The sequence below is a fragment of the Rhopilema esculentum genome, unplaced genomic scaffold (assembly GCF_057945365.1).
Source record: "Rhopilema esculentum isolate cy_ngs unplaced genomic scaffold, ASM5794536v1 HiC_scaffold_36, whole genome shotgun sequence".
Lineage (NCBI taxonomy): Eukaryota > Metazoa > Cnidaria > Scyphozoa > Rhizostomeae > Rhizostomatidae > Rhopilema > Rhopilema esculentum.
Window position 1 is genome coordinate 443,110 of NW_028300847.1, and position 25,899 is coordinate 469,008.

The window sequence follows — 25,899 nt, forward strand, 5'->3', positions numbered from 1 at the left end:
TGCAAAATTTAATAATAAGATTCAAACAATAATTCTCAGCAACGTAGCTCTTTGTTCCTGTTTTTATCGGATTATTTATCTTATCGATTGTGATTGTTCGTTTTTATTTTGGAATGGAATACTAAAGCTTTAGTGAGAGAAATTTAGATTTGTGGACATTTCGTATGAAGATTTTAAACATGTTATAGTAGCTCCAGAGTATTCCGTTATACCTATTCGTCATCGTGCTGATTCGTTAAGCCCTCTCGATTTATCTTTTTAAAGGCTTTGATCTAGTACCAGACTAAAAAGAAAATTCTTGGCAATCTTAAATTGCAGGGTGGAATCGTGCTTTCAAGAATTTTAAGCTTTCCAAGAAAGACATTACTCTGACAAAGTAGAAATTTTAAAGCTGCATACTGCAATTACAATTTTTTTACTACTAAAAATGATGCGTTACTAAAGGAACTGTTCAATATAACATTTAAGCTCGCTCTAGCTATTGCGTTCAGCCGATGATCACGTGAAGTTTATCCTCAGCTGAGCAGCAGATGTTTGCAACAAAAATAAAAGCCTTATGATGCATTGAAGGTATTTGATAGCGACAAAGCTTCAATACATTTAAAGCTTAGTGGCAGACATCCTCTAACAATACACCTCTGAAACCAGCTTATCAACTATTAAGGGCTGCGTTTTTACAATGAATTCCAACAGTAGTCTTTTGCAACTTTGTATGTTAATGGACAAAAAATTTCTGTTGGAAATTTCTTAAAGAAGACAGACTGGCCACTCTGCGCAAATGGCAAGTATTAGTGTTAAGTGTTAAGCAGAAAAGCTTCATAATTGGCATTCTGTACTCTTCTAAGTGTTATTTCATGTAACTTTTTCATTCTCCGTTCTTTTCAAATTTGAATTTAATTAACTGGAAGTCATTCAAATTAGTCCTTGGCATATGCGAACTTGATCAGTTAAGATGAACCGCATTCTTTGTTTACTCTCACAGATGTTCATCACTTATCTAGCCCAACAGAAAAGATTTATATCTTCCAATTCGCTTACAATTTCTAGCAGCCATAACTGTTGCTGCCCTTAAAGGCTTGCTAGTACTTTTTCCAAAGCAATAAATAACTGCAAGGTTAACTTAGGTGAAAGGTTTATGTCAACTGTCACGCCAAGGAGAGTTGTCAAAAATCTCTTGGTGTTCAATATCCATCAAACGCCATCTTATTTTTCATCAATTACATTCAAGAGACATGAAAAATAAGTGGCTTGGACAAATAGTAAAACAATGTTAATTTAGTAATGTAAATCCAGCTGTAACCTCTAAATTTCGATCCTTATAATAACCACCATATTAAATTGTTTAGTGCTTCTTCTACTTTTAGGCAGACATTTTGAATGAGGAAGATATTGAAGGTAACTTTTAAGTTTCTTTTTCACAAATAGAACGTTAAAGATTTAATCTAATAGATTAAGATCTCAATTTTGTACGTTATACCGCCATGCAATGATAAAAAAGAACGTTTAGCTTTGTACATAGTGTTATTGCTAAATGTAGCATTCTTGTCATTAAAATGCTAAATGTGGAACTTGGTCATCAAGATAGGATTTCACTTTTGTAAAATCCAAGGTTATATTCAAAATTACGGGTATCTTGCATGTGATTCATCGTAGAAAACATAGATTTTGGAGAATAATCATTAAATGGTAACAGCAGTATGCGATAAAAGACGAAATTTTTCATCAACAACTTGATCCATTGAAAAGCCGTGTGAAACAAATTATACATTTATAAAGCGTTCAGGATTGACGTCTCAAAAAACTGAAATTTAAAAGCTTCTATTTTGGTATTAAAAATTTGTTGAAGATTGATATACTTCTTTAATCTTTAAAAGGAAAGGCTATTGCCCAGAGAGTTTTGTAAAGACTTTTCAGTGGTTGGAAGTAAAGGTGAAGATAGCTCAATTTTGCATATTTCTAAAAAAGGATTTTAAAGGCCTATGTAAATATAACGGAAAGGCGACCGGAAGGCCAATTTGCTAGGAGTAATTGCCCGCCTTCCTCCTTCCCTTCTTGATGGGCGTGGAAGGCAGCATGTACATACGCTATTTTTCGCAATAATTTACTGGCGTAATGCAGAGGTGTAAAGGAGACATCTGGGGCCCACCGAGAAATCTGAAACAGCGCCCCTATTTACCGTCTGCAAGAAAGTCCCACCCAACAATGTAGAGCATGTCAAATACCATAGCAAAATGTACAAATGATAATTTTTCTCATTTACTAGGGGGAAGCTAAGTTAAAGAAAAACTTAAAGCTTTTAAAAACTTTGATGAATTTTAGTGACGTTTTAAAAACATTGATATAAAATAATAATTTGGGGGCCCCTTTTAGTTGGAGGCCGTAAGGTGCCCTAAACTGTGTTACACCATGGTCTAATGATATTCGTAGGGTATCTATCTTTTCCTTTTATATAACTTATTTAGGATTTTACAAAAACATTTTGGCCTACAGAAAACTGTTCGCTCTTTTTGCGTTTGGACAGCATTTGGGACTATTTCTTTCTCTTCTTCTCTCCGTCTGCGTCCCTGTTTTTCTTTGTGCAGATCGATGTATCTGATAATTCTGCAGTTTTTGAAATGCAACATATATTTTATTTCTAAAAATTGTTTAGAAAAAGACACGAGTGTCAAGATAAACAAAAGCTTTTCATCTGACACTCTGCAAGTTATAGAACGTCAAAACAATGAAAGAATGTGCTAGTTTAGGAATATATAACCAGTTGAGGATCGTAAAAAGCCAATCAGAAGTTTATTATCTTATGACCCCTAAAAATCTCCAAAATTATTTTCAATCGTTTCCTTCTGAAATTAGGCCGACAAAGAATGCAAAGACCCGTATCCAATTTAGAGCTTTATTTTGAAAATTACTCCAATCCTCTTAGCACTAAACCTTTGACGGATGAAGGAGCAAAAATCATAGTCTACATCTACCTTCCCATGATGCTAGTAATTGAATTCGGGGAAGCTAAGGTTGCCATCTGCAGTGAAAGAAAATTTACTGTAACAGTAGTTAAGGATGCCCCTCTTTGCTTATTGCAGCTTACCAATTGCTGTTTACCCGACAAAAAGGGAACACAAACGGTAAAGAGTTTTCTTCCTGCCCTTTCTCTTCCTAATGAGGCAGTAAATAACATTGGCATATTTCAGGGTTTTTAGTTCCGTGACTCATATTCACAACTATGGTATTTTAACAAAGTCCAATAAATGGGTGCTTTCAGGCATGAGCTGCCCAAGGGCCAGCCAAGAGCCACGATTCATTTAGAGTAGCCAAGCATTAACCTTCATGTTTCTACCAGGTCCCTTCAGATACCAGTATGAACTGACCAACATGTTTGTAAGATCAACTCTACCTATTTTTTAGTGATAAATGAAATCAATTCTGGAACAATAAATTTCAATGCTCTCCTCAATTTTACCACAGTATCTTTCCATCATCCCGTAGTTAGGTTCAAAAGCAACTACAAGGTTGTCAAAAAATTTAACAATTACTTTACCAAAATTGAGATCCACCTTATAACGGAGCTGCCTCTTCCTTTATTCTGCAAATCAAGATTGCAATAGATATAGTCGAATGAATCCAATGGGAGGCTCATTTTGCTTTACGAAAAACCATATACTCCAGGATGGTTAACAAATTTTTTGACATACATGCATGACAATTAACATACATGGTTAACAATGTATTTGAAGGCAAAACTCCTTGACCACAACTAAGGCCCTTTTTTTAAGATGGCCGAAATCATTATCGTTTACGTTTGATGCACTTCAATCATCGATGTAAAGTTTGCACATCAAACCTAAAGATCTTGCCTGTACCAAAATTGCGCTACTGAGGCTTAAATTTAGAACAACATCAACCCAATGCCCCAATTATTAACTTGACATTTGAGAATTATCTGCTGGATCCAACTCATTACTGTTAAAGAAATGTAGATACCTTCATACTTTTGCAGCATAAATAACACTTGCAACCAAGGAGTTTCTTCAAATGCCCTGACCAGTAGCTGGTTTATGAAGAGGAGTTATAACATACCTACGAATACTCATAAGCGTACAAATCTTTGTTATAACATTACTACGAATTGCGCATTGACTAATAGAATAAGAGAGCTGGGACAGTACTTACCGAAGTTGCAATGTTGAGTGGCAGTAGAATTGAGAGCCTCCACTCGAATTGATTTGGAGAATGACATTTGAAAATAGCAAATGCTCTGAAGATATTGATAAGTTGCCCTTTTAATTTCTTCTAGAATATCGTGAGGCTTTCTATCTATTTGACAGTGATGGTAACGGTTCAATAACAACTAAAGAATTGGGACATGTTATGAGAAGTCTTGGTCAATCGCCAACAGAAGCTGATTTGCAGGACATGATCAACGAAGTCGATGTTGACGGTAAGATGGCTAAGTTTTTTGGCAGGTTCAAAGATTAGCAGACATTTTTCAATGCGGTAAGATTAACGCCGACACAAAACTAAACAATATAGCTTAAAATCTATATTCTTGCGAACATTATAAGGGTGCTTGTTCATGCTACAGAAGTCATGCAGAAACATCTACCCGATAACAATTGGCGATATTCACTTTTTAATAGAATGTTGATCCTGGATTTATGCTGAATCTGAAGGTTATGGCTTTGTCAAATAAATCAGTTTCTTGTTTAATAAATTTCTGTAGGATCAGTATGACACAGTTTCTTTCTTTAGTTTTTGATCGCTTTTTTGAAATAATTTCTTGTTTCTTGAGTAGATTGGGCTGGCTACTCAATGTTTTTATGATAGTATTTCAGTACTTAGGTTTTTAAGTAAAATAGCGGTTTACTTTGGCTGTGAAATGCATTTTCTTGTCAAATAATTCTGATAAAATTGCACGTTCGTTGCTTTGAAAAAATATGACTGTTACATTACTTTTTATAACGATATAATTACAAAATATACACAGTATTTTACAAAGCAAAGGATAAAGTGATTATGACCCCTATATGATAATGCCTAAATTGTTCTTCTGTTAAAACTGGTGTTTTGGCATAATTTGTCTTTTTCAACATTATAAGTATTGACTTAAAATTTCCTTTTGAGGGGGCCTAAAATTGGGGTCCAAGAAAAGAACAAAACCGTGCAAAAATCAGCCAAAAGTCTTTATCCGCAATGAATCAAAATGCAAAGAGATGATAGTGATTGCAAAACCTGATAGGAAAAGGGGAAAATTGCTACAAGTAAATATATAACAAATTCTTATTCCGTTAGCAGAGCAAGCTATTGAGTTGGTTCAAGCTGCATTTAGCATGTTCATTGATTGCATGTTATTGTGAAAATGCATCCACATTCGAAAAGCCATAGACCGCACGTAGAAAAATGGGTTGACACCGTGAAGTATTAAGTCCCCTTTTTAGTGAAACGCTAAGACTTTTAAATTTTTACAGGAAATGGCACAATTGACTTCCCTGAATTTCTGAATATGATGGCAAGGAACAATATTGACACAGAGGGCGAAGAAGAAATCAAAGAAGCATTTCGAGTTTTTGACAAAGATGGTAATGGACACATAAGCGCAGCTGAACTACGTCATATCATGACAAACTTGGGCGAAAAACTAACAGACGAAGAAGTGGATGAAATGATCAAAGAAGCCGACATTGATGGGGACGGACATATCAATTATGAAGGTAAGTTATGCTGTTTTAACCTTTGCCTATTTGCAGTGGGTAGAGCAAAGTGTGCTAGAAAAAGATATGTGGACTAGAAGATTCCGGCTGTCTTGTTCGTGTCAGTTGGTCTGAAGAAAATGTCTGAAACGTTTTTTTCGTTTTTTCCATTTGCTGTAACTGATTCATTCCTGGCAAATTGACTAGACATTTCACTAATCACTTTACTCAACTATTGTGTACTCAACTTTTGACGGCGAGCAAAGTTTAGCGAGGGTGGCTATCTGTTAGCTATGTGGGGTGCTTTAGGGGGTAGGGCAACTTCGCTTTCTGTTTGTTTTCTTCAGGCATAGAAAATACTAAGGAGCACAATTCATAATTTGGTTTTTTGTCAAAAGATTGAGAGAAGAAATAATACGCAGGCTTACCTAGATTAGGCTCTTTCTCGAACGAAAGTCAACTCAATTTGTTCAATTAGTTCAAAGGAAAGTGTCAAATAGGTAGTTGTCAACACAATGTGTCAAGCAAAACAACAATTGGCTAGTTTCACCAGATTGTTCCAAGTCTTTATATGATGTCTATGCCTTGTAAATTGTTTCATTTGAACTCCAATGCCGTGGTTTTTCAATATGATTGCAAAACCATTTCTTCATTTTATCTTCCACAGAAGATCAACAGTCCCTCGTAATAGCTGCCTTATTTGTTATGGGGAAGCCTGCTTTCTCCATTTTCTTCAATTTATGTTACATCCTTTTTTTGTTTCTCGTCGTACAAATTTGTATCTAGTTATAGCAATTGATATTTCATACAAGCTGATGTATGGATTGAGGAGGGAGTAATCCCACAAATAAATATGTAATGCAAATGGGAAGCATCTATACAATAGAAACAACAGGGTGAATCTGAATTAAGCGCAATCGGAAGAGAAGTACGCCAGAGACGAAAAACTGCCATGCGAGATATACTTTTTGAAGACCATATTTGAAGATACGCCTGATCGGGAGGTTTTTTTACGAAAAAGTCCCACCGAGAATTGGAAAAATAAGATTCATCATAAATACCTTTAAAGTTTCATGAAATTCTTGCTTTCTGAGTTTTATTGAAGCCCAAGGCACACAGGCGACACTTGTAATTCAAACACAAAAATAAAACAATTGCCACCACAACACGCAAACGAGAGACTTTTGATGGTGAAACGGAACCACCCCCTCTCCCCGATCTATTGTATCTAATATATATCTCTGAAGTTGTAAATATTCGAGAAACATCCATGGTTCCTTGCCATCTAATGCAAATATGTTATTACGAATATAAAACACGACTTAAAACCCGATACGAACGATGAATGAAAAAATAAGATAATTGAAACATTCTGGAGGTTGGATGTCTCTTCTTGCTTTTCCCTCGTGGCGTATCGTCATTTCTGCCTGTTTCTGTCTATCTTGCCACAGATCTCGAATACCAGTCTCTTCCAGGCTTGTTGCTGTCACACAGTCTTTCGTCGTGTGTTGTGTGCACCACCAATCTCGAGTCTTCCTCTTGCTCTGCATTAATGCCTTAACAGGCCATTCATCTGGCATACGTGCAACATGGCCAATCAATTGAAATCCGTTCTTGATGATAGTGATCTCAATGTTTGTAGGTTAAGATCCAGTGTGGTCCAGTACGTCATCTATTGTGATGTTATGGTACCAGTTTATTATAAGAACGGTTTTCAAGTGACGTTGTTGGACGGATCTGAGAGACTTTATTTGACGATCTTACAGTGTTCAGGTTTCGTTTCCGTACGTCATAAACGGTATGAAAAATAATTGTACACCTCAAGTTTTGCTTTAACTGTCATCGATCTGCCATTTAAACCTTTACACTGGATTTTAATTACTCCCTATCAATTTGAAATAAAGGTGTCGCGCTTGAAATGTTCCCACCAAGTAATAACTTTTTGAGGGCTAAATCCACAAATTCATCGCTCTCTTTTCTCGTCTACGATGTCCCAAAGGCCTCCAAATGCCGTAACAATTTTGATCGTTTCCAACAGTAAATTATTCTATTCAGCATTAACAGTGTAACAGATTTGTCAGGGAACCCGAAACTGACAACAGTGCAAGAAGCGCTTTTTATAAAAGTAGCCAAAATTTCGTGTAAAAATGCGCATAAACGTCCATCTAATTGAACGGGAGCAAAAAATGCTTGCAAAATTGCGAATTCGCTCGATAAAATTTCATTCCACATTACTGCTAACTTTTAAGAGCCGTCCACTTTCTTAATCGAAACGAAACGTTTTCGGCGTTCTCCTGTGAACGCTTCGAAAAATCAAATTTTTTTGTTTTCTTGCTTTTGTTCTTGTAAGGGCCTCTCGTATATCAACAGACTTTTCGTTCCATATTTTTAGAGCCAAGTATTTAAAGCGCTTATTCACGTGTTCTGCATTTAGTCTTGGGATCTGAAGATCTTGGCAAATTCTTGTTGGTTGCATTGCTTAAGTGCGTTGATCTTAGCTCAAATTTGTACCAAAGACTTTCAAGGCTGATTATGTTCTTAAGCTTATAGGCCATAACTGAGCGATCGAACAAAATAAGATCAACGACGTTTAGCCAATCGCAGGTCAAGTCCTGCCAATTATTTATTTTAAATATATATGGCAATTACGACTGTTTTTTTCGTGATCGATGAAGTCATCAATCACGAGATACTGAGACAGAATTTTTTTGGTCCCATCTTTGATTCTAAATCTCCATGCTCGAAAGTACATGAAACCGTCGAGATCAACTCGGTTAAGGCCGATTTCCATTTGACATTTTTTGGGCGCGCGGGCGTAGCGCCAAAATCTGAGCATCCGTAGTTACAGTCAAGTGGTCTCGATTTTGCCTCCGCTGTGAGCGCCAGAAAGTTGAGACCCTATCAACTCGGTTAGATGAGAAATCAGATTTTTTGCAGCCGTTGCTCTTCCTAGAAGCACACCATCAGCTATTTGGATATACTATTAGAATCAGGTGCAAACTTTGATTCTCCCACGACTAAATTCTTCATTTAGGTTAGAGAGCTAGAGTACAGCATGAGTCATCAATTGAAAGAATTTTCCAGAAAAACACTTCATTTCCTATAATTTGGTGGGAATGTATTTTGGCATCATTTGTTCCTCTTTCTATTCTCCTGAACAGTACATTTTCGCAAATTTGTTAAGTGACTTTTTCATGACCGTCTGTTTTGGAAAATATCATAATAACCATGCTGTGACTCTTTCTTCAGTCAACTTGATTTATACGTTTCAACCTTACAGGCTTCTTTTCTTACCTTTTACATTCAAGGAAGCTTCTACATCGTAGCCCAATTTTCAAGCGCTCTTCTCTTTGAACTTTCAGTGGGTTGGTCTTACATTATTCAAGCTGACGGTTTTGCTTAGCATCTTCGTTCTTCCCAGTAGCCTTTTTGGGTACCTTGGGTGCTGATAATATCTGCAAAGTTTGAATCAGTCAAACTATCATAGTAAAGGTGCCCCAAAAAAATATCTGATGGTGGCAAAACACAACTTTGACTGTTTGAAAGCAAAATGAATTTAAAGAAAACTGGTAGAATTCATCTATATTGTGCTTGTTTTGCTGAAAAGAAAGACAACAGGACTCTTGCATACATTGCCTTCATGATGATACAAACAGTGGGGAAGCCAAAGGTCCTGCTGGTCCTGCTTCACAACAGAGAAGTATCAAATTCTATTTGATAGACAGTCCCCAGTTCCGCCAGCTGATACAGACATCCCGTGCTAATTTGAAGGTCCTGTTCTTTACTACGACAACCCTGTGATACCCTATGTTTGGTCCCTTTTCACAATAGGCTTTTGTAAATTTAGACCCCGTTTACACGAGACCTGGACCAGATCGGATCCACAAGTGTCCGGATACTTTTGGATCCGATCCCTGAAATGGCAATGCGTTTACACGGGATCCGATCCGACCCATACGATGCGTCTGCTGCTCCGATAATTCAGCATCTTGGCTGGTTAACCATCAGAAATCTTGTAAGAAAGGAGACAGCCACGCTAACTTACAAATCTCTAAATATGCTTGCACCAGACTATTTGAGAAAATTATTCGAAAAATGTTCGGATGATAGAGAACGGTTTCTGCGTTCATCAGAAACTGATCTTAAGATACCGCTGCTAAAAACAATAAATGGCCAAAAGGCTTTTTCTTATCGCGGTCCAAAACTGTGGAATAATCTAGAAAGGGCTACTAAATTGGCCCCCTCCCTGAAAACCTTCAAAGAACAACTATAGTCAGGGAAAACTTTTATTTCATCTTTACGTTCACTTTTTATAGCCTTAGTATTATTAAATATTGTAAATTAGGTTTGATTGGTAAATTTCTTTTGTTACTAGTATTTTAACATAGTTATTAGCTCTTATTTTATTCTTTTAAACAGGTCAGGTTGAAAAACATATTTATGAACCTTTAACCTGTGTAAATATTATAAAATGAAAAAAATTAAATATTATAAAATGAAAATGAACCATTTGCGTTTACACGGGAACGGGTCCAGATGAATTCAATTGGTTACGCGCATGCGCTTTTCGAATAGTGGCGCGCATATGGTGTTTCACAGTTCAACCTGAACATGGAGGGAGGTAACGCTAAAAAGGGTAAATTTCCGTGGACTGAAGAGGAAACTGCGCTACTTTTAAAAGTAGTATTGGACTATAAAACTGAAAAGCTTGCAGATGGGCAGGTTCGGGAAAATACGAGGACAAAGTACGACGACATTTTGTCAAGGTTTCGTAATAATTCTTCAAGACAGTAGTCTATTAACTTGATGTTCGGTTTTCTGGCGCCAAAAAGCCACAGATTACATATTCAAAATACCTTGAACTGAAAAATATTCTGTCTCACTCTCGACAGTTAACGTTGACGGATCCGATTTGGACCAGATCAACCCGTTTACACGGGATCTGGTCCAGTTCGGAACCATACGGGATCGGAACCATTTGGACCAGTTCGGAACCAGTTCGGAACCATGAAAGCGATCCCAAAAGTGTTCAGATAGCGGATCCAAAAGTATACGGATCCTCCAGTTTCCGTGTAAACGCAAGGCCTATCCGTACTCGTTTGGATCCGATCCGGTTCGGATCCGCTCTCGTGTAAACGGGGTCTTAGTCCTGCTTCACAATAGTCTAGAACATAGAGCATTCCTGCTCCATCTCGGGAGCTATTCAGACAGAGAATGAGAATGAGATTCAGAATGAGATTCGACACCAGAATGACATACAGAATGAGATTCAATCCGAACCACGAAAGACTAAAACTGTCTTAAACGTATTTCTGATGTTTGATTTGACAATTTCTAAGCCATCTTGTCTAAATGATTCTTTTAGCACCTTTATACACATAAAAACTGAGAATTGCAGGCGAAATTTTCACGTTGTTTCCTGTCTATATATGGGGTCCCTATTATAAACTCTGTGAGTCATTACTACACCTATGGTCGAAAAAAGGGTATTTTGCCGGGCACGAAACAATCAACGACATCTTCCAAAAACAAGAAGCAATTCTCAAAATCTTTATCTGTGTATAAAAGTACAATACGTAAATTATCCGAAATGATTTTATTTGACAACGAAAGCTCTCTTTATCTGGTAGAACTCACTCGATTTTCCTCAGAATGAGATTCAATCCTTTAGGCCCTCAAGACGTAAACAACACCACTCCATATCACCGAATTGATGCTCAAAACCAGGAATTTTTCATAAAATCGTCACAATTACAACGAAATATGCCAAATGTAATGAAAAATTGTAAATTTTTGCGACAACGGGCTGGAAATGTTTCTTTTTTAAAACGCATATTCACCAACGTTATTCCTGTGATCGATGACCAGAATGAGGCCATCCGTGGTGTGATCTTGTTGACAATAGGGTTTCCGACCTGATGCACCACGGGACCAGTCAACAAATCACTTTTGATCGTACGCATTGAATGATATCCCGTTCCGCAAAGTCCAAAGATCAAAATCGCGCTTGGCCAACACAATCTTGCTTTGCCAGGAATAAAGAGTTGGGTGGAAATTTTCCAAATGATGATTAACGGGTCGAAGTGCTTTTATGCATATAGGTAGAAAATATTTGAGAGGTTTTACGACGAGAAATTGAATAAATAAGGACGTGATGCTTCCTTCATTTTGCAGTTATAGTATTGAATTTACAAATATGTTTTTTGGAGTCTAATTATAGCCTCCAATCTTATTGTTTTGTCAAAATTGGGAAAACCACTATTATAGAGGGTCTCCCAGGGACTTTCGGGAACAAGGGAACATGACAACAAATGGTAAAAATACACGGGAACAAGCTTAAATTTACGGAACATGACGCTCGCAAAGGGCAAAGTGACCCTAATTACAACATAAGTGTTTTGTGTTGGCAAAGCTTTAACTTTTTAGAATGAGTTCGTAAAAGCTAGAATAAGAATAGGCGGAAATGGTATAGGCCTAAAGAATGTGGTAATGTACATGTTATCTATGGAGGAATAGGTAGGAGTGAACGGGATTGTAAGAAACAATTGATGAGGTCATGAGCAAAATGCCCAGACCGCCGCACACGGTGAGCAAACTGCCACGAGTGACAAAAAATATCAAACTGGTTTGATTTCTAAAAATTCGGCACGTGAGGCAAAATTCACACAAAAATACGGCCGCACACGTGAGGCAAATGGCTGAGCTAAATGTTACTCGTGCCATTTAGCTCAGCTAAAATCTCTCGTGTGCGCCTAGCATTACCAATTTCAGCGGAATTTCTATTTGTAAGAGATTAACGAGCGACTGGTGTTGTGTGACTGATTGCTATGTTGAGTACTGATGAGCTGAACGCTGAACTGCTTGTATGAAAGTATATTTTTCTACCTGAATTGTTTACTCGTCTAATGGTTTGACTAATGAAGTTGTTTTTATTGATAACGCGACACATTATTCAAGTGTAACTCTATTTATCAGCTGCAGAATAACTGTTTTGCACAATATGTGAACTTGCCTGTACAGACTTTGAACTCTGTTGTTTATTGAATATATTTAAATAAAGTATCTAGATTTGTCAGATTCATGAGACGACAATCTTGAGTAGTCTAATTACACTATTCATGGGCTCCGACAAAGGTTGAAAAGTGGGGGGCCAAGGGAAAATTTAAAACCCATAGCAAAAGATTTTGAAAAATCTCTATTGTTTTGCAAAAAAGTGGGGGGGGGGCAAGGTCCCCCCGGCCCCCCCCCCCTTCGTCGGAGGCCCTGCTATTTCAACTACTACAAGTATATGATATGCAACTTAAGATATCACCCCTGCCCCTTTAATGCCAAAATTAGTTATCACCAATTTGAACTTTTACTCCAGCTGTAGAGGCTTATTACAAATTAACACAGATTTGTTTGAAAACTAAGCACCCTAAAGCAAGCCTTTAAGTATGGGTTTGTTTTTCAAAAGATAGACATCAGTTTAAAATTTGCTTTTTGCTGAATTTAGGTAAAAATTCATCTGCAAAAAAGGATTTATGTTCATGGGCGTTTCCTATTTAATAAGGGCGTGGCCCTGTCCATGCAGCAGGACCAACTATTTTTGGCTAGCTTCGCCACTGGATACAAAGTCTCTTTGATCAGCTATCTGAGTTCATTTTCCATAATTGATCAGAAGGCAAACCTAGATAGGAAATGCAATATAAATGCGTTAGTGTACCAAATAATTCATAGGAGGCTTTTATAAAACAACAGTAACCTTTTAACTTGCAAATCTGACATTGGGTGTGTTTCGCAAATGCCCACAGTGGTTGGAGATTCTTCATGCTGAGAAATCTTGCCCGTTATTGAAGTAAATGCATTTTCTCTAGTTTTAAAGTATATTTTTCCAAAGCCATTAATTATTGCTGGAGTTGAAAAATTTTATGACACCATGTACATTTCCGTCATGGGAAACATGAAATATTTACATGTACTTTAAGCTGTCTTTAATTGTCAAATTATTCAAAATATTAATTTCGTGTAGCCGTTGTTTTAGTGACCCTAGTTAAAAGAAAATGATTAGAGAGCAGAGAGCTTTTGATGTTTCCTAAATTGGATTATTAAAGAAAACTTCCAAACAATTTGCAATCAGGCAGTTATTTTAAGTTATACATATTTAAATGGACAAAGCGCGTATACTCTGCCTTTACGACATCGAGAGCTTTATTAAGGACCAGTAAACAGTTTTTTTCGCTACATTGAAAAAACCAGGAACATTTTTCATTTTTCTTTTCATTTTATAATATTTATACAGGTTAAAGGTTCATAAATATGTTTTTCAACCTGACCTGTTTAAAAAAATAAAATAAGAGCTAATAACTATGTTAAAATACTAGTAACAAAAGAAATTTACCAATCAAACCTAATTTACAATATTTAATAATACTAAGGCTATAAAAAGTGAACGTAAAGATGAAATAAAAGTTGTCCCCGACTATAGTTGTTCTTTGAAGGTTTTCAGGGAGGGGGCCAATTTGGTAGCCCTTTCTAGATTATTCCACAGTTTTGGACCACGATAAGAAAAAGCCTTTTGGCCATTTATTTCTTTTAGCAGCGGTATCTTAAGATCAGTTTCTGATGAACGCAGAAACCGTTCTCTATCATCCGAACATTTTTCGAATAATTTTCTCAAATAGTCTGGTGCAAGCATATTTAGAGATTTGTAAGTTAGCGTGGCTGTCTCCTTTCTTACAAGATTTCTGATGGTTAACCAGCCAAGATTCTGAATTATCGGAGCAGCAGACGCATCGTATGGGCTGCTAGTTACAATTCTGGCAGCTCTATTTTGGATTTTTTGCAACACGTCAAGCTTTGATTCATTACAGCAGCCCCAAACGGAACAACAGTAGCTCAAATGGGGCTCAACAATTCCTCTATACATTTTGTTGAGGATGTCAGATGGAAGATATTTCTTAGAATACTTAATAAGTCCAAGGGCTCGATTAGCCTTGGTCTTGATAGTATCGATATGCTTGTCCCAGTTGAGCTTACTGTCTATCTGAACACCTAAGTATCTTGTGTTGGTGATCATTTCAATGTTCTGATCACCTATTGAAAAAGAAAAAGATGGTGGAGCATCAGGCTGGCTTTCGATCTTACGGATGTTTGGACCAGAGCCTATAACAAGTGACTGCGTTTTCACTACGTTCAAGGAAAGTTTATTTGCATGCAGCCAATCCTGTAGTTTCAAAAGATCTAAGTTTAGGTCATTTTGAAGGTCACCAATACTTTTTGAAGAGAGGGAAATGGCCGTGTCATCAGCATACATGCTGACATGAGATTTTTGCAAGGAAAAAGGCAAATCATTGATGTAAATCAGGAAAAAGAGTGGACCAAGACAAGAGCCTTGGGGAACTCCACAATTTATTCCCCTCACATCAGAGGAGGTGCCATCCACCCTGCAGAATTGTTTACGATTTTCCAAATATGATGTGAACCAGTCATGTTCCAGGCCGGTCACTCCGTACATACTCATTTTTTCCAGTAGGATTTTATGATCGACCGTGTCGAAAGCCTTCTTCAAGTCAATAAAGACTAGACCAGTGTATTTTCCTTTATCTATATTCAGGTACCAATCATTGGTGCTAGCCAGAAGGGCTTACAACAGAACAGATTTCATGAAGATGGAAAATATAAACATGGCAGGTAAAAACAATTTACAGTTCTCGAAAAACGGACAAACACGTAAGATTTGCTGCAGACAAATGAGGCAAGCAGGAAGATTAACAGTGCATACAAACTGTAATATTGAAAAGGCCGACCAAAAAAAAATTTTATGACATGAGCATGGTACATCTAGAAGAAATCAAAATGGAAAGCCTTTTTACTTTAATGATCGGGAACACATATTGATCCTTGGACATAGGATCCTTGTGGCATAGTATTTGCAGGAGAGAACCAGTAATAGACAGGTTCGCAGAAAATTTTTAGGCAAGTAAAAAGCAGTGGCGGATCCAGCCAAAATCTGACTACCGACAAAAGGAGATATAAGGTCAACCACACCCTTAGGAACAAACCCATTTCCTTGTCACACCCTGTTTTCTAGAATGATTACTGTTTTCTATAAATTTTTATGCAGAACATTTTGAAGACACAAGCGACGCTTTTGTGAAATATCCTTACAACATCCTGTTATCTATGCCGTAAATGTTATCAATATCTACGGCATTTAGCCTAAGAAACACCATGCTTAGGCTTGCTTGTAATTAGTTTTCTAACAGTCGTAGTTTTCTAATTTCTGTAAAGAGAAAGGTCATTACCCTTTATTCAATATTTTCTTACTCTTTTTGTGCAAACTTTTCTTTTTTTCTTCTTCCTCTCCGTCTACCTTTTTCTTTTTTTCTTTTCTATTTTCTTCAATTTTCTATTTTCTAATTTCATTCCTACACATTAAAATTGCTAAATTGTTATGGCTGGAATGTTTTAACGATAAAGGTAGTAGAAAAAAATAGAACGATCACGTGGCTCTGTAACTTACGTGACTATAGGTATTCATTTCTTTTTTGAGTTCAACTATGTATCTATAAATTTCTCCTTGCATTCTGTTGTCTGCGATAAACTTTGTTTCTGTCACTTTAAGAGTGCCTTTAGTTCTGAACTTCGGCTACTTCAAGAGTGCCTTCGCATTCATTTTAGTAGACAAAAAATGGTGAAATACTAACGTTTGGGTCTTAATACCTATCCACGCTTTTGGTGTATGGACCAAGATTGTTATGAGCTGAAGTTTTTTGCGAGAAAATAAAATGCTTCTATAGTTCATGTCACTCGTATTCTAATTTGATACCATTTCAACTAAACTGATTAAGATTTGTTTCTTGCTAATCTGCCACAAAAAATAAGCACTTCATTCGATGACACTTGGTAAGATTGATAAGACGGACACTAGCAAGAATTTATGCAGTGTGAAAAGGGCTCAAATGTAATTCAAATAGAGAATCTTTAATGTTTGAAATGATTTCACACTAATCATCTTTATTTTCGAATAGAATTTGTCAAGGTGATGCTGAAGTGATGATCAACGCAAAGAGATGAGTACCAGTGGCTACGAGGTTGTCACGGATATTTTCACGAGGTTTCTGAATTGTCACGGAAAATCTCATCATGCAGCTTTCATTTGAAATCTTTGGTGAAGGCCATAAATGACATTGAAAAATCACTGATTGTTGCAAAACCATTGGATATTGCAGTTTTATCATGTAATGGACAACACCGGATGATGGCTCATCTGTACCTATGTCAGCTAATTCAAATGCTAAACATTTAATTAATTGCCAGATATATTACTTTAGTAAAATAAATTTTGCAGAGTACTTTTCTGATTTCAATCAATTTAGTATTTCTTTGCAACCTTCTCTTTATAATTTATGAAATAGAATTGGTTTTTGCACAAAGTAAGCGTCCAAGGCCATCTAAATTTCTCCGTATTAAAAATTCAACATAAAATATTTGCAGAAAGTCTAGTCAGAAAGTCGAAAGCAGCTGGTTGGTGGATCAATTATGTTCTAGCAGCCTCCTATCAGAGGAATGATTTTACAAAGTAAAAATAAAATCAATAATGCGGAAAAGAGAGTCAAAATTTGGAAAGGATATTCATGTCAAACAGTTGAAAACACCAAACCTTTTTTAATGTAAAATTATGAAGCATGTTAACAGTTATGGTACTTCCAGCGGTGCTAACTATGAACTTGAAAATTTCGAAAGAAAAACTAATTTTGCTTGGATGATATTTTGGTATTTGGAAAGTCATCATAAATTTTTAAAATTTTAAAATGTTTAAATCAATAATAAAAATCCGAGGACAAGTAACTATAGTCATTAAGTTAGCCAATTTACATTTTGTTCAGAAAATAACTAAACCCATCCAATATTACACAGCTACTTTAAGGTATTTTTATCCCCTGTATTCTGTGACTCGAAAGAAAATGCTGTGTTTGACGCGTCTAACGCAGATTATTTGAGAAATTGCTTTTTCATAAAGGTTGTTTAATTTAATGTATGAAATAATAAAGAAGACAATACTCTCACTCATCGGCCATTTGCAAAATGGAACAGCTGCGCAGCTTGATTTTGTGAACTCTGAGGGAGCATGATAGAGCTAGCAATCACGAACCACAATAAACAATCAGATAGAATATAAAAACAGATGATTCAAATCTAATAAAAGATATATCAAAATTTAATGATTTTGATAAAAAAGTTTGCAAAATGGCATGTAAACTTTTTTTCCATCGAGCCTAAGGCGACCAAAATTGTAATACATCGCTAGTAGATGATAGCTTGTGATAGATTGAAGACATATTGTTAAAATGGCATGAAATTACTATGTGCTTTACAAGTTAGATTGTCAGAGAACTTGTTTCCTTCAGATACATGTTATCTAGAGTTAAAAATGATGGATAATTTTTTAGCTTAATATCAAAAATAAATAATTGCCTGGAGCAGTTCTTTTAGATTTTATATCATTTCACCATGTGCATGTTTCTTGCTGAACTACTCTTTTTACCTTTTTTTACATTAGGAAACATTTTTCGTTTTAACGAAATTAGAAGTGGACCAAAAATAGTGCTACCAATCTATTTTCAGGTGCTATATGTTATTTAAGTAGTCAACCTGACACGATCCAAAATTACCCGTGTCAATAATTAGACTGATCAACGATCAAAAATAACCCGTGTCAAATTCTGGGATCGAAAATTTTTAAATCACTGTTACCGTTTTTGAAATATATGCGTTTGAAGTTGAGAAACGAGAAGTGTTCCGACAACTTGAGACTCGAGGCGAAAATCGTCACGAGCGGGCGATCGTCTTTGTCGTCACAAGTGACATGTCCTCAGCAAGTATTGTGTTTCTCTATAGAAACATTTAGGAAAATGCCACGGACTTGCAGGGCCGCCGTAGCCGGAGGGGAAAAGGGGGGTGCACGGGGGCACAGGCCCCCCTGTTTGGAGAAAGTGTGAGAAGTGCCCTTTTTTGAAAAAAAATATCGTGTGTACTATTTTCACAGCCAGATATTTTTCCTTTAGACGCCAAGTAAAACAATTTAATTCTCAATTTCTAACAACATCTACTGCGAAGAAGACTGTCTCTTTGGCAAAAAAACTTCATCAGTGTGTCGCAAGTTGTTCCTCAGCCGGTTACACACCGCATTCTCTCTAATGAACGCCGGAGTCACTCATTTTATTTGTTTGGCCTCAGAGAGGGGTGCTCATTGAAGATAGATAGATATCCACCAATAAAGACAGTAGCTTAATAAAAAACTGAGCTTTGAAATTCAAACGATCATTGTTTTTACAAAATATAATATTGCATTTGCATCATACTTGTCAAAGCTAAAAATTTGCAAGATTCTTCCGAGTCGGAACCCTCGTCGATCAGCATTAACACTGACGTAGCATCTTGAATATCTGAATTTTCAATACCATCTATAATGAGCACTCATTGGAGATTTTTTTCCCAAAAAAGGAGTGCTCATTAAAGAGAATACAGTAGGTCGACCAGTGTACTACTTTGCAGTGTATATAATCTCGGGAAAATTCAATTGGTCTAAAGATAACAATTTAGCTGTTTATTTTTTGTCTTCCTAAATTTTGGAAGAGATAGAGAATGGAAACTGGCTTTGAAATAGATAGAGACTGAAAATTTGCTTTGAAATAGATAAAGCCTAAAACTTCGATAATTTCTGTCAAATTTGTACACTATATTTTTGGTTTAACTTGTAAGTTTTTGTTACTTTTATATGAATGATAACATTAATATGGAATTATTCTTTTTGGTATGTTGTAATTAATTGGAATATTTGACGAATATAAAGCACCTGCCATAAGCACGGGGGAAGGATGCGTGCTTACCACGATCTCCACTTACATTAAAAATCAAAACATAAAAAGTAAATTGAATTTTAAAGATAATATTAATCATGCATTGACGAAAGGTTTACACCAAAAAAAAACCTTCAACGTCCATGAGGAATTATACAATTAAGTATGCCCAAGAGTGCGTGCCCACTGAATGAAGCATATAGCCGTGTTATTTTTTGAAAATTTCTGAATTACCATGAAAACTGTCCTATTTTGGCAATAACCAATGTTACGAAAAAATATATGTTTGTGCCCTTTTTATTCCCTTTGCCCCCCCCCCCTGCTTAAACCTCCAGCGGCCCTGCTTGTGCAAGTGAAAGGAGCTAATTTTGCATTTCTGACATATAATTGACTTTTTCAATGGTTCTGAATCTGAGTTTTATTACACTAATTTCGAAACAAATGGAACATCTGAGTTCGGCCGTCTGAGTTTTTGCTACTAACCAGCGCTGCCGCTTGGGCAGACAGTCATCCCATGGCTCAACAGTGACGATGTTATGAACAAAGAATAAACTGGGAGTACAAACTGATATAGAATTTCTATCAAAAATATTGCTATTGCTACAATTTGAATGAGTTCAGGTATTGCAAAACTAGAATTTCATTTCAGATTGAGGCGTCGTTGTCCAGACTGCTTTGTCTGTCTGGCCTAATCGGCCTAATTCGCGGAAATGCCTATGATGTTCTAAACGGGATTGCAAGTTAATTGTTTTTCAATGTTTCAAACGAGTTAACTGTATCGTGATATCAAATAGTAAAGGCGGGTTGAAAGTCGTACTTTTGCGGATTATATTCCATTTTCACCGGGCGTGAATTTGTTTTATAATTTTTCAAATTAATATACCCAGCCTCTCACATCTAATCGTAATTTTCATCATCAGAGACTTCAACTAAACTAATTGCAGTTTTATCATCATTGCTGACACAAAGGTCACAAATATCTTCCATGTAAGCTTCCAAATTCCAATCAACGGATAAACCGGCGTGAGTCATCCTGCTTCTAACCTGGGTACAACACTCACTCTAGTTCAAATGAAAGTGAGAACGGTGCCCAGGGTACCCTGCTGCATGATATAAGTTGATGCTTGTCTTGTAACTAAATTCTAGCCACCAGGGCCGTCGCTAGGGAGGGGGAGCACGGGAGGGCACGGGGGTGGTTGTGACAACACTCTTGAAGAAAAGTTTCGTTCTAGTGGTAAAAAAGGCGAATTACGGGCGGCTCACCCATTTTGTCTGGAAATTGGACTTGAGCACAATCACTGATGCAAAAACAATACCACTATAACAATACAAGCCTAGAAAAGTTACCTTTTCTGGGGAAGAAAAATCGCATGAAACTAATGCTAAGATCTTTGGATTCTTGTCACTGCCACTGTCTATATAGACTACAAGGTTTAGAACTTCATTGGGGACAAGGATTTGGGATATCTATCTTCAAAGATCTTGACAGAAGAATATATTTAGTAATGCCACTGTTATTTCTTGTCACCGTTTGGTGTAGCAGAAAGCATTTCCTTTTGTCTGCTGCCTCGTGGTTGGCTTGAAGAGCTTCGATTGGTGACGTTCCTCCTCTTGGAAACCCGGTGCAGCAAATTTGGAGGGGGTATTCAAACTCTGCAACAACCAAGAGCTACTTTTGTTGCCACTCAACTACTTCAAAGAGTCGTTCTTCATCTTTCCATTGCAGAGGGACCAATAGCAGTTTATGGGATGCACTTGCTTAAGTGTTCTACAAGCTGAGGATGTCTGCACCACACAAATTGGCTGCTGCTTCTCTTGATTGCTTTTGCAGACGGGCACTTTATAGAAAGTTTCAGGGAGAGGTTTCCAGCACACACAGCCTTCTTTCTTTTTACAAAAGGGGATGCTTCTGTGCAATCTTTTTGGCCTTTTCATCTTAATTTTCTTTCGCTTTAATGGATTTACTAAAGTCATGGTAGCAAGATCTATGAACGAAGTGCAGGGGGGGGGGGGGGGGGTTAAGTTCTTATTTACAAATTCTAAATGCCCATAGCGAATAACAAACATTTCTCTCTTCTTTTTGCCATATTTACATGATTCTTTCACATCCCGAGATAGAAATGAAAGGGAAACGTCGTGTATTGTTTGTAATTAGCATCAACTAAGATATTTTATAGGCTTTAGATTATATTCTTGAAGTAAAAACATTGATAAAAGTCTAAAGAGAAGAATCGATTCTAAAGACAGAACCTTACTTTTAGGGTTCCACAATAAAATCTTCCAATCAATGTTAGTCAATGTGAAATATAAACAGAACTGTAAGAAAGAGTCAATCAAAATCCCAAAACAACAAAGTAGGTCATGTGGCAGCACATGGAAACACTTTCAAACGAATGAAGTTGACAAGCTACCCTTTCCTGTGAAATAGAGGATTATCCCGTCTGGATATTGCATATCATTAGGACCTTTTAAAATATATTAGTACTACAAGAAACAAATACAGAAAGGCTTTTTGCATAATTCATGCACGTAATAACTGACTCGATAACAGCACAGTAAACAATAGACTTTTGTGTAAGCTCACTCCCCCCTCCTCCTCAATAATTGGAATTGGCACAAATGATGAAAAACAATTTGATTTTTGTAGGTTTAGCACTGTGTGTGCTCTAAAAACAAAGTATATAGTTATCCGTCATAACAAGACTTACCACTCTAAGATACCACCCTAAAAAGACTTAAGGATGTAGTTCACACTTTTGAAAAAGCATTTTCTAAAAATTTTCAGTTTTCATTTTTTTGTTTCATTCTACGCCAAAATTATCGTAGAATTCGGTAGAAATAGTTATTTTGACAACCACATTGAGGTTTAGACACAATTAACTTCTTTTTCGACAGGAGTCGGAAGTTTATTCCTTAGCAACGACTTTTTAGCGTTGCTAAGGAGCTCATTTTTGTGTCTTTTTGTAAGAAATTACCCCCAAGCCTGCAGGCTTTCCCTATGGAATGATAAACATCTTATGAACACCCTGTGGTAGCCTCTTTTGGGATCAGAGGCTGAGAAACACGCCAAATTCGCACACTTTACAGTCACGTAGATGTTGGATTGCGAAACAGAATACAAATTTATTCTGATAATGCCTTTATTGAATCGATATTATAAGTAAAACATGCCACCGAATAAAAGAAGGGCTCTAGCAAGTAGAGTTAAGAGGAAAAGGAAGTTTTTTGGCATTCGCAAGCAGGATATTGCTAGTAGACTTGAATCTGACGCTAGGCCTAGTGACGATGTGGAGCCCAGTTCGTCGTTCACACCAACGAGCTCAGTTCAATCTAGGACAGCACAAAAATTGTTGAATTCATCGTTTGAAGAACTAAATGATAGTATGAGGGTGCTTACAAGAAGATCATCGAAGAAACTGGGCCTTTCTAAGCAAAAGCAAATTGAACAAGCTGATGGTTTCACTATTATTGATCTGTCTCTGCTCCAAGAAGCTTTGCAATCCTCTACCAATTGTAGAGCTTGTAAAAGATCAGATTCTCAGTTGAAGATCTTGAAGGATAGCAGAAAGAAGCATGGGCTTGCTGAGACATTGATCATTAAGTGTTCTTGTTGCTCAGCAGAGACAATCTTCCACACCAGCAAAAAGTTAGACAAAGGTAAATTCGAAGTAAACACAAGATCAGTCATGGCATGCAATTCTTTGAAAGGTGGACGCAAAATTCTTTCAAATTTTTGTGGAATGATGAATTTACCTTCACCACTAACTAGTGCTTCCTATGCAAGGCAGTTGAAGTCTTCTGCCAAAATTTCAAGAGAAGTTGCTGAAAAACAGATGAAGGATGCAGCAAATCGTCTCAAGAAAAGTGTTTTGGAACAGAATCCCAATGCCTATCTAGATGACATGGATGATACTGTTTCTGTTGCTGTCAGTGTTGATGGAACATGGCAAAAACGAGGATACTCTTCTAAGTATGGAGTCGTTGTCGTGGTTCTAATGGAAACTGGCGAGGTTGTCGATTTTGAAGTATTGTCAATGCATTGCCATGAATGCAGAAAACATCAACATGAAAATAAAGATAGTGAAGCTTTTAAAAGGTGGAAAGCAAAACACGATGCCTCTTGTCAAATAAATTATGAAGGTTCATCTGGTGGTATGGAAGGAATTGGTGCAGCCAGAATTTTCCTAAGATCAATTGAAGGAAGGGGATTAAAATATACAACGTTTATTGGAGATGGTGACAGTGACACCTTCAAGGTTGTGAGTAAGGAATTGGAAAGAGCTTATGGAAGCAGGTATCAGGTTGTAAAGGAGGAATGCATAGGACATATACAGAAGCGTATGGGAAATGCCCTAAGAACACTTCTGAAAGAAATGAAAGGTAAAAAGATGTCAGATGGGAAAACAATAGGTGGTAAAGGGAGATTGACAAAAGAAAGAATTGACAGTTTCCAAAGGTATTTTGGTAATTCCATAAGAGCCAACAGAGGTAACCTGGCTCAGATGCAGAATGATGTTTGGGCAATTTTTCACCATTCAGTCATGCCAGCAACAGCATCTACCCTTAATGATCAGCACAAATTTTGCCCTAAAGGCAAAGACTCTTGGTGCAAATTTAATGCAGAGCTAATTACTGGAAAGAAGAGTTATGATGGAAGCAAAAGGTTACCAAGCTCCTTTTTTGACATTTTAGAGCCAATCTTCAAAAGATTGACATCAAAGGATTTGCTTGAGAGATGCCTGAGAGGTGTAACGCAAAATGCAAATGAGAGTCTAAACCATATGATCTGGGAAAGGTGTCCCAAAGCAACCTTCTGTAGCAAAGTTAGAATAGAGTCTGCAGTATCAGAAGCAGTTTGCTGTTTTAACACTGGTGCTGGATCAAGGGCACTAATGTTAAAAGAAGCTGGAATTGAGGATATTGGAGAGGAATCTTTGAAGTCTCTTCAGAAGGAAGACCACATTCGCCAAATTTCTGCAGCACAGAAAGTCACTTCAAAGTATAAGAGTTGGCGAATAAGTAGAAAAAGGACCAAAACTAACATGAAAAGATCTGAAAAAGAACATTATGAACCTGGGGCCTTTGACAGTAGAGGTGAAAAGCCAATCTCAACTAAAAGAAGAAAGAGAAATCAGTACTCTGATTGCAACAAACAAAATAAAGTTGACCAATCTGTTTCTGATGACGTAATAACAGACATCCCAATAACATTTGCAGTTCCTTTGGAGAATATAGTGAAAATTTGAAAACTTATTAGCAAAATAAGTATATTGAATAATGCTTAGTCTTTTTTAGGCCAAACTGGGGGTAAATATGAAGTTATGGCCCCAGATAGATCCAAGAATATTGAAAAAGATAGCCAAAACTTTAAAGTCAATTTTCTCAAAAACACTGTTTTTGGGAATCATGAAATTGGGCAGGAGATAACTTTTACATATGATAAGCAATCTTCTTGAAATTTTCACTGTCTGTAGCAAATAATATGAAAAGTGGAATGAATAGAGGAATTTTTCAAATTTCAAATATGGTAGCCGTTACCATGGAAACATGGTTTTTTGCCATTATTTCCTTTTTAAGTGAAAATTTTCAAGAATTGTCTATTCATTGCACACATACACTCAAATGGAATACACAGTAAAAATTTGAGCTGAATAGGAGATTCCATTAAAAAGTTATCGACTGCCCAAGAAAAAAAGAGCGCATCGTTAAAATTTGCATTAATTAGCATAATTACTATTTTTCTTAAAAAAATCTTAATTTTTAATTGCATCATATCTTCAACTTTCACTCTTGAAAAGTTGAATGTGTTACATGAAGGAACCTTCTATTTATGTCCATATGTGTCTGCCTCAGTGCAAGTTTTTAAAAGTGTGAATTACTACCTTAAACCCCCTTTATCTTGGAAAAGCCCCTAAACGGCCTGATCAACAATCAGATTCGAAATCTACAGCAAAAACTACCTCTGAAAAAGTGGTTCCAGAAAAGTCTCCTTCTAGATGGTAATGCTCCCCCTCAAGCCACTGGACTATGTCACTTGTGACGTCCACCGAGAATTTCAACATTTTCTGGCAATAATCTTGTTTCCGCTTCAGGAAATTCCCGAGTCCAGGCTGTGACCGAATTGACGGATGAAAGTGCAAATATAAGAAAAACAGTAAATCTAAGAAGAAAAATTTTAGCAGATTTGAAATCAGCGACACATTTTGCATCGAATAAGCCAGGCTATTTTTGAGTGTCAGTTCTCCTTTAGGTAATTGATCCGCTGGTTGGATATGGAAGGATATTCTTAAAGTTTTTGGGCGTATGGCTGTTAGAAGATTCATCTTTGAGGGATAACTGTAGTTTATCCCCTAGGATTACCTGGAATTTAGGTT

General features: G+C 36.7%; 2 protein-coding genes across 2 annotated transcripts; both read left to right on the forward strand.

The window, feature by feature from the left end:
• Positions 1 to 644: 644 nt before the first annotated feature.
• LOC135688529 (neo-calmodulin) lies at positions 645 to 17,032 on the forward strand. The gene is made up of 5 exons (XM_065205421.2): positions 645 to 785; positions 1,369 to 1,395; positions 4,289 to 4,432; positions 5,460 to 5,702; positions 16,694 to 17,032. The coding sequence occupies exons 1-5, from the start codon at positions 779 to 781 to the stop codon at positions 16,717 to 16,719; spliced, it is 447 nt and encodes a 148-aa protein (XP_065061493.1). The 5' UTR covers positions 645 to 778; the 3' UTR covers positions 16,720 to 17,032.
• Positions 17,033 to 22,436: 5,404 nt separating this feature from the next.
• Positions 22,437 to 25,775, forward strand: LOC135685834 (uncharacterized). The gene has a single exon (XM_065201919.2). It carries the CDS (start codon positions 22,693 to 22,695, stop codon positions 24,769 to 24,771), a length of 2,079 nt encoding a protein of 692 aa, XP_065057991.2. The 5' UTR covers positions 22,437 to 22,692; the 3' UTR covers positions 24,772 to 25,775.
• The last annotated feature ends 124 nt before the right edge of the window (positions 25,776 to 25,899 follow it).

What these genes read in the sequence shown, in the direction of transcription:
- LOC135685834 (XM_065201919.2), top strand. Translation starts at nt 22,693, where the DNA reads ATGCCACCGAATAAAAGAAGGGCTCTAGCAAGTAGAGTTAAGAGGAAA.
- LOC135688529 (XM_065205421.2), top strand. An exon ending in GAATGAGGAAGATATTGAAG is followed by an intron (nt 1,396 to 4,288) that starts GTAACTTTTAAG and finishes AATTTCTTCTAG; the next exon opens with AATATCGTGAGGCTTTCTAT. An exon ending in CGGACATATCAATTATGAAG is followed by an intron (nt 5,703 to 16,693) that starts GTAAGTTATGCT and finishes ATTTTCGAATAG; the next exon opens with AATTTGTCAAGGTGATGCTG.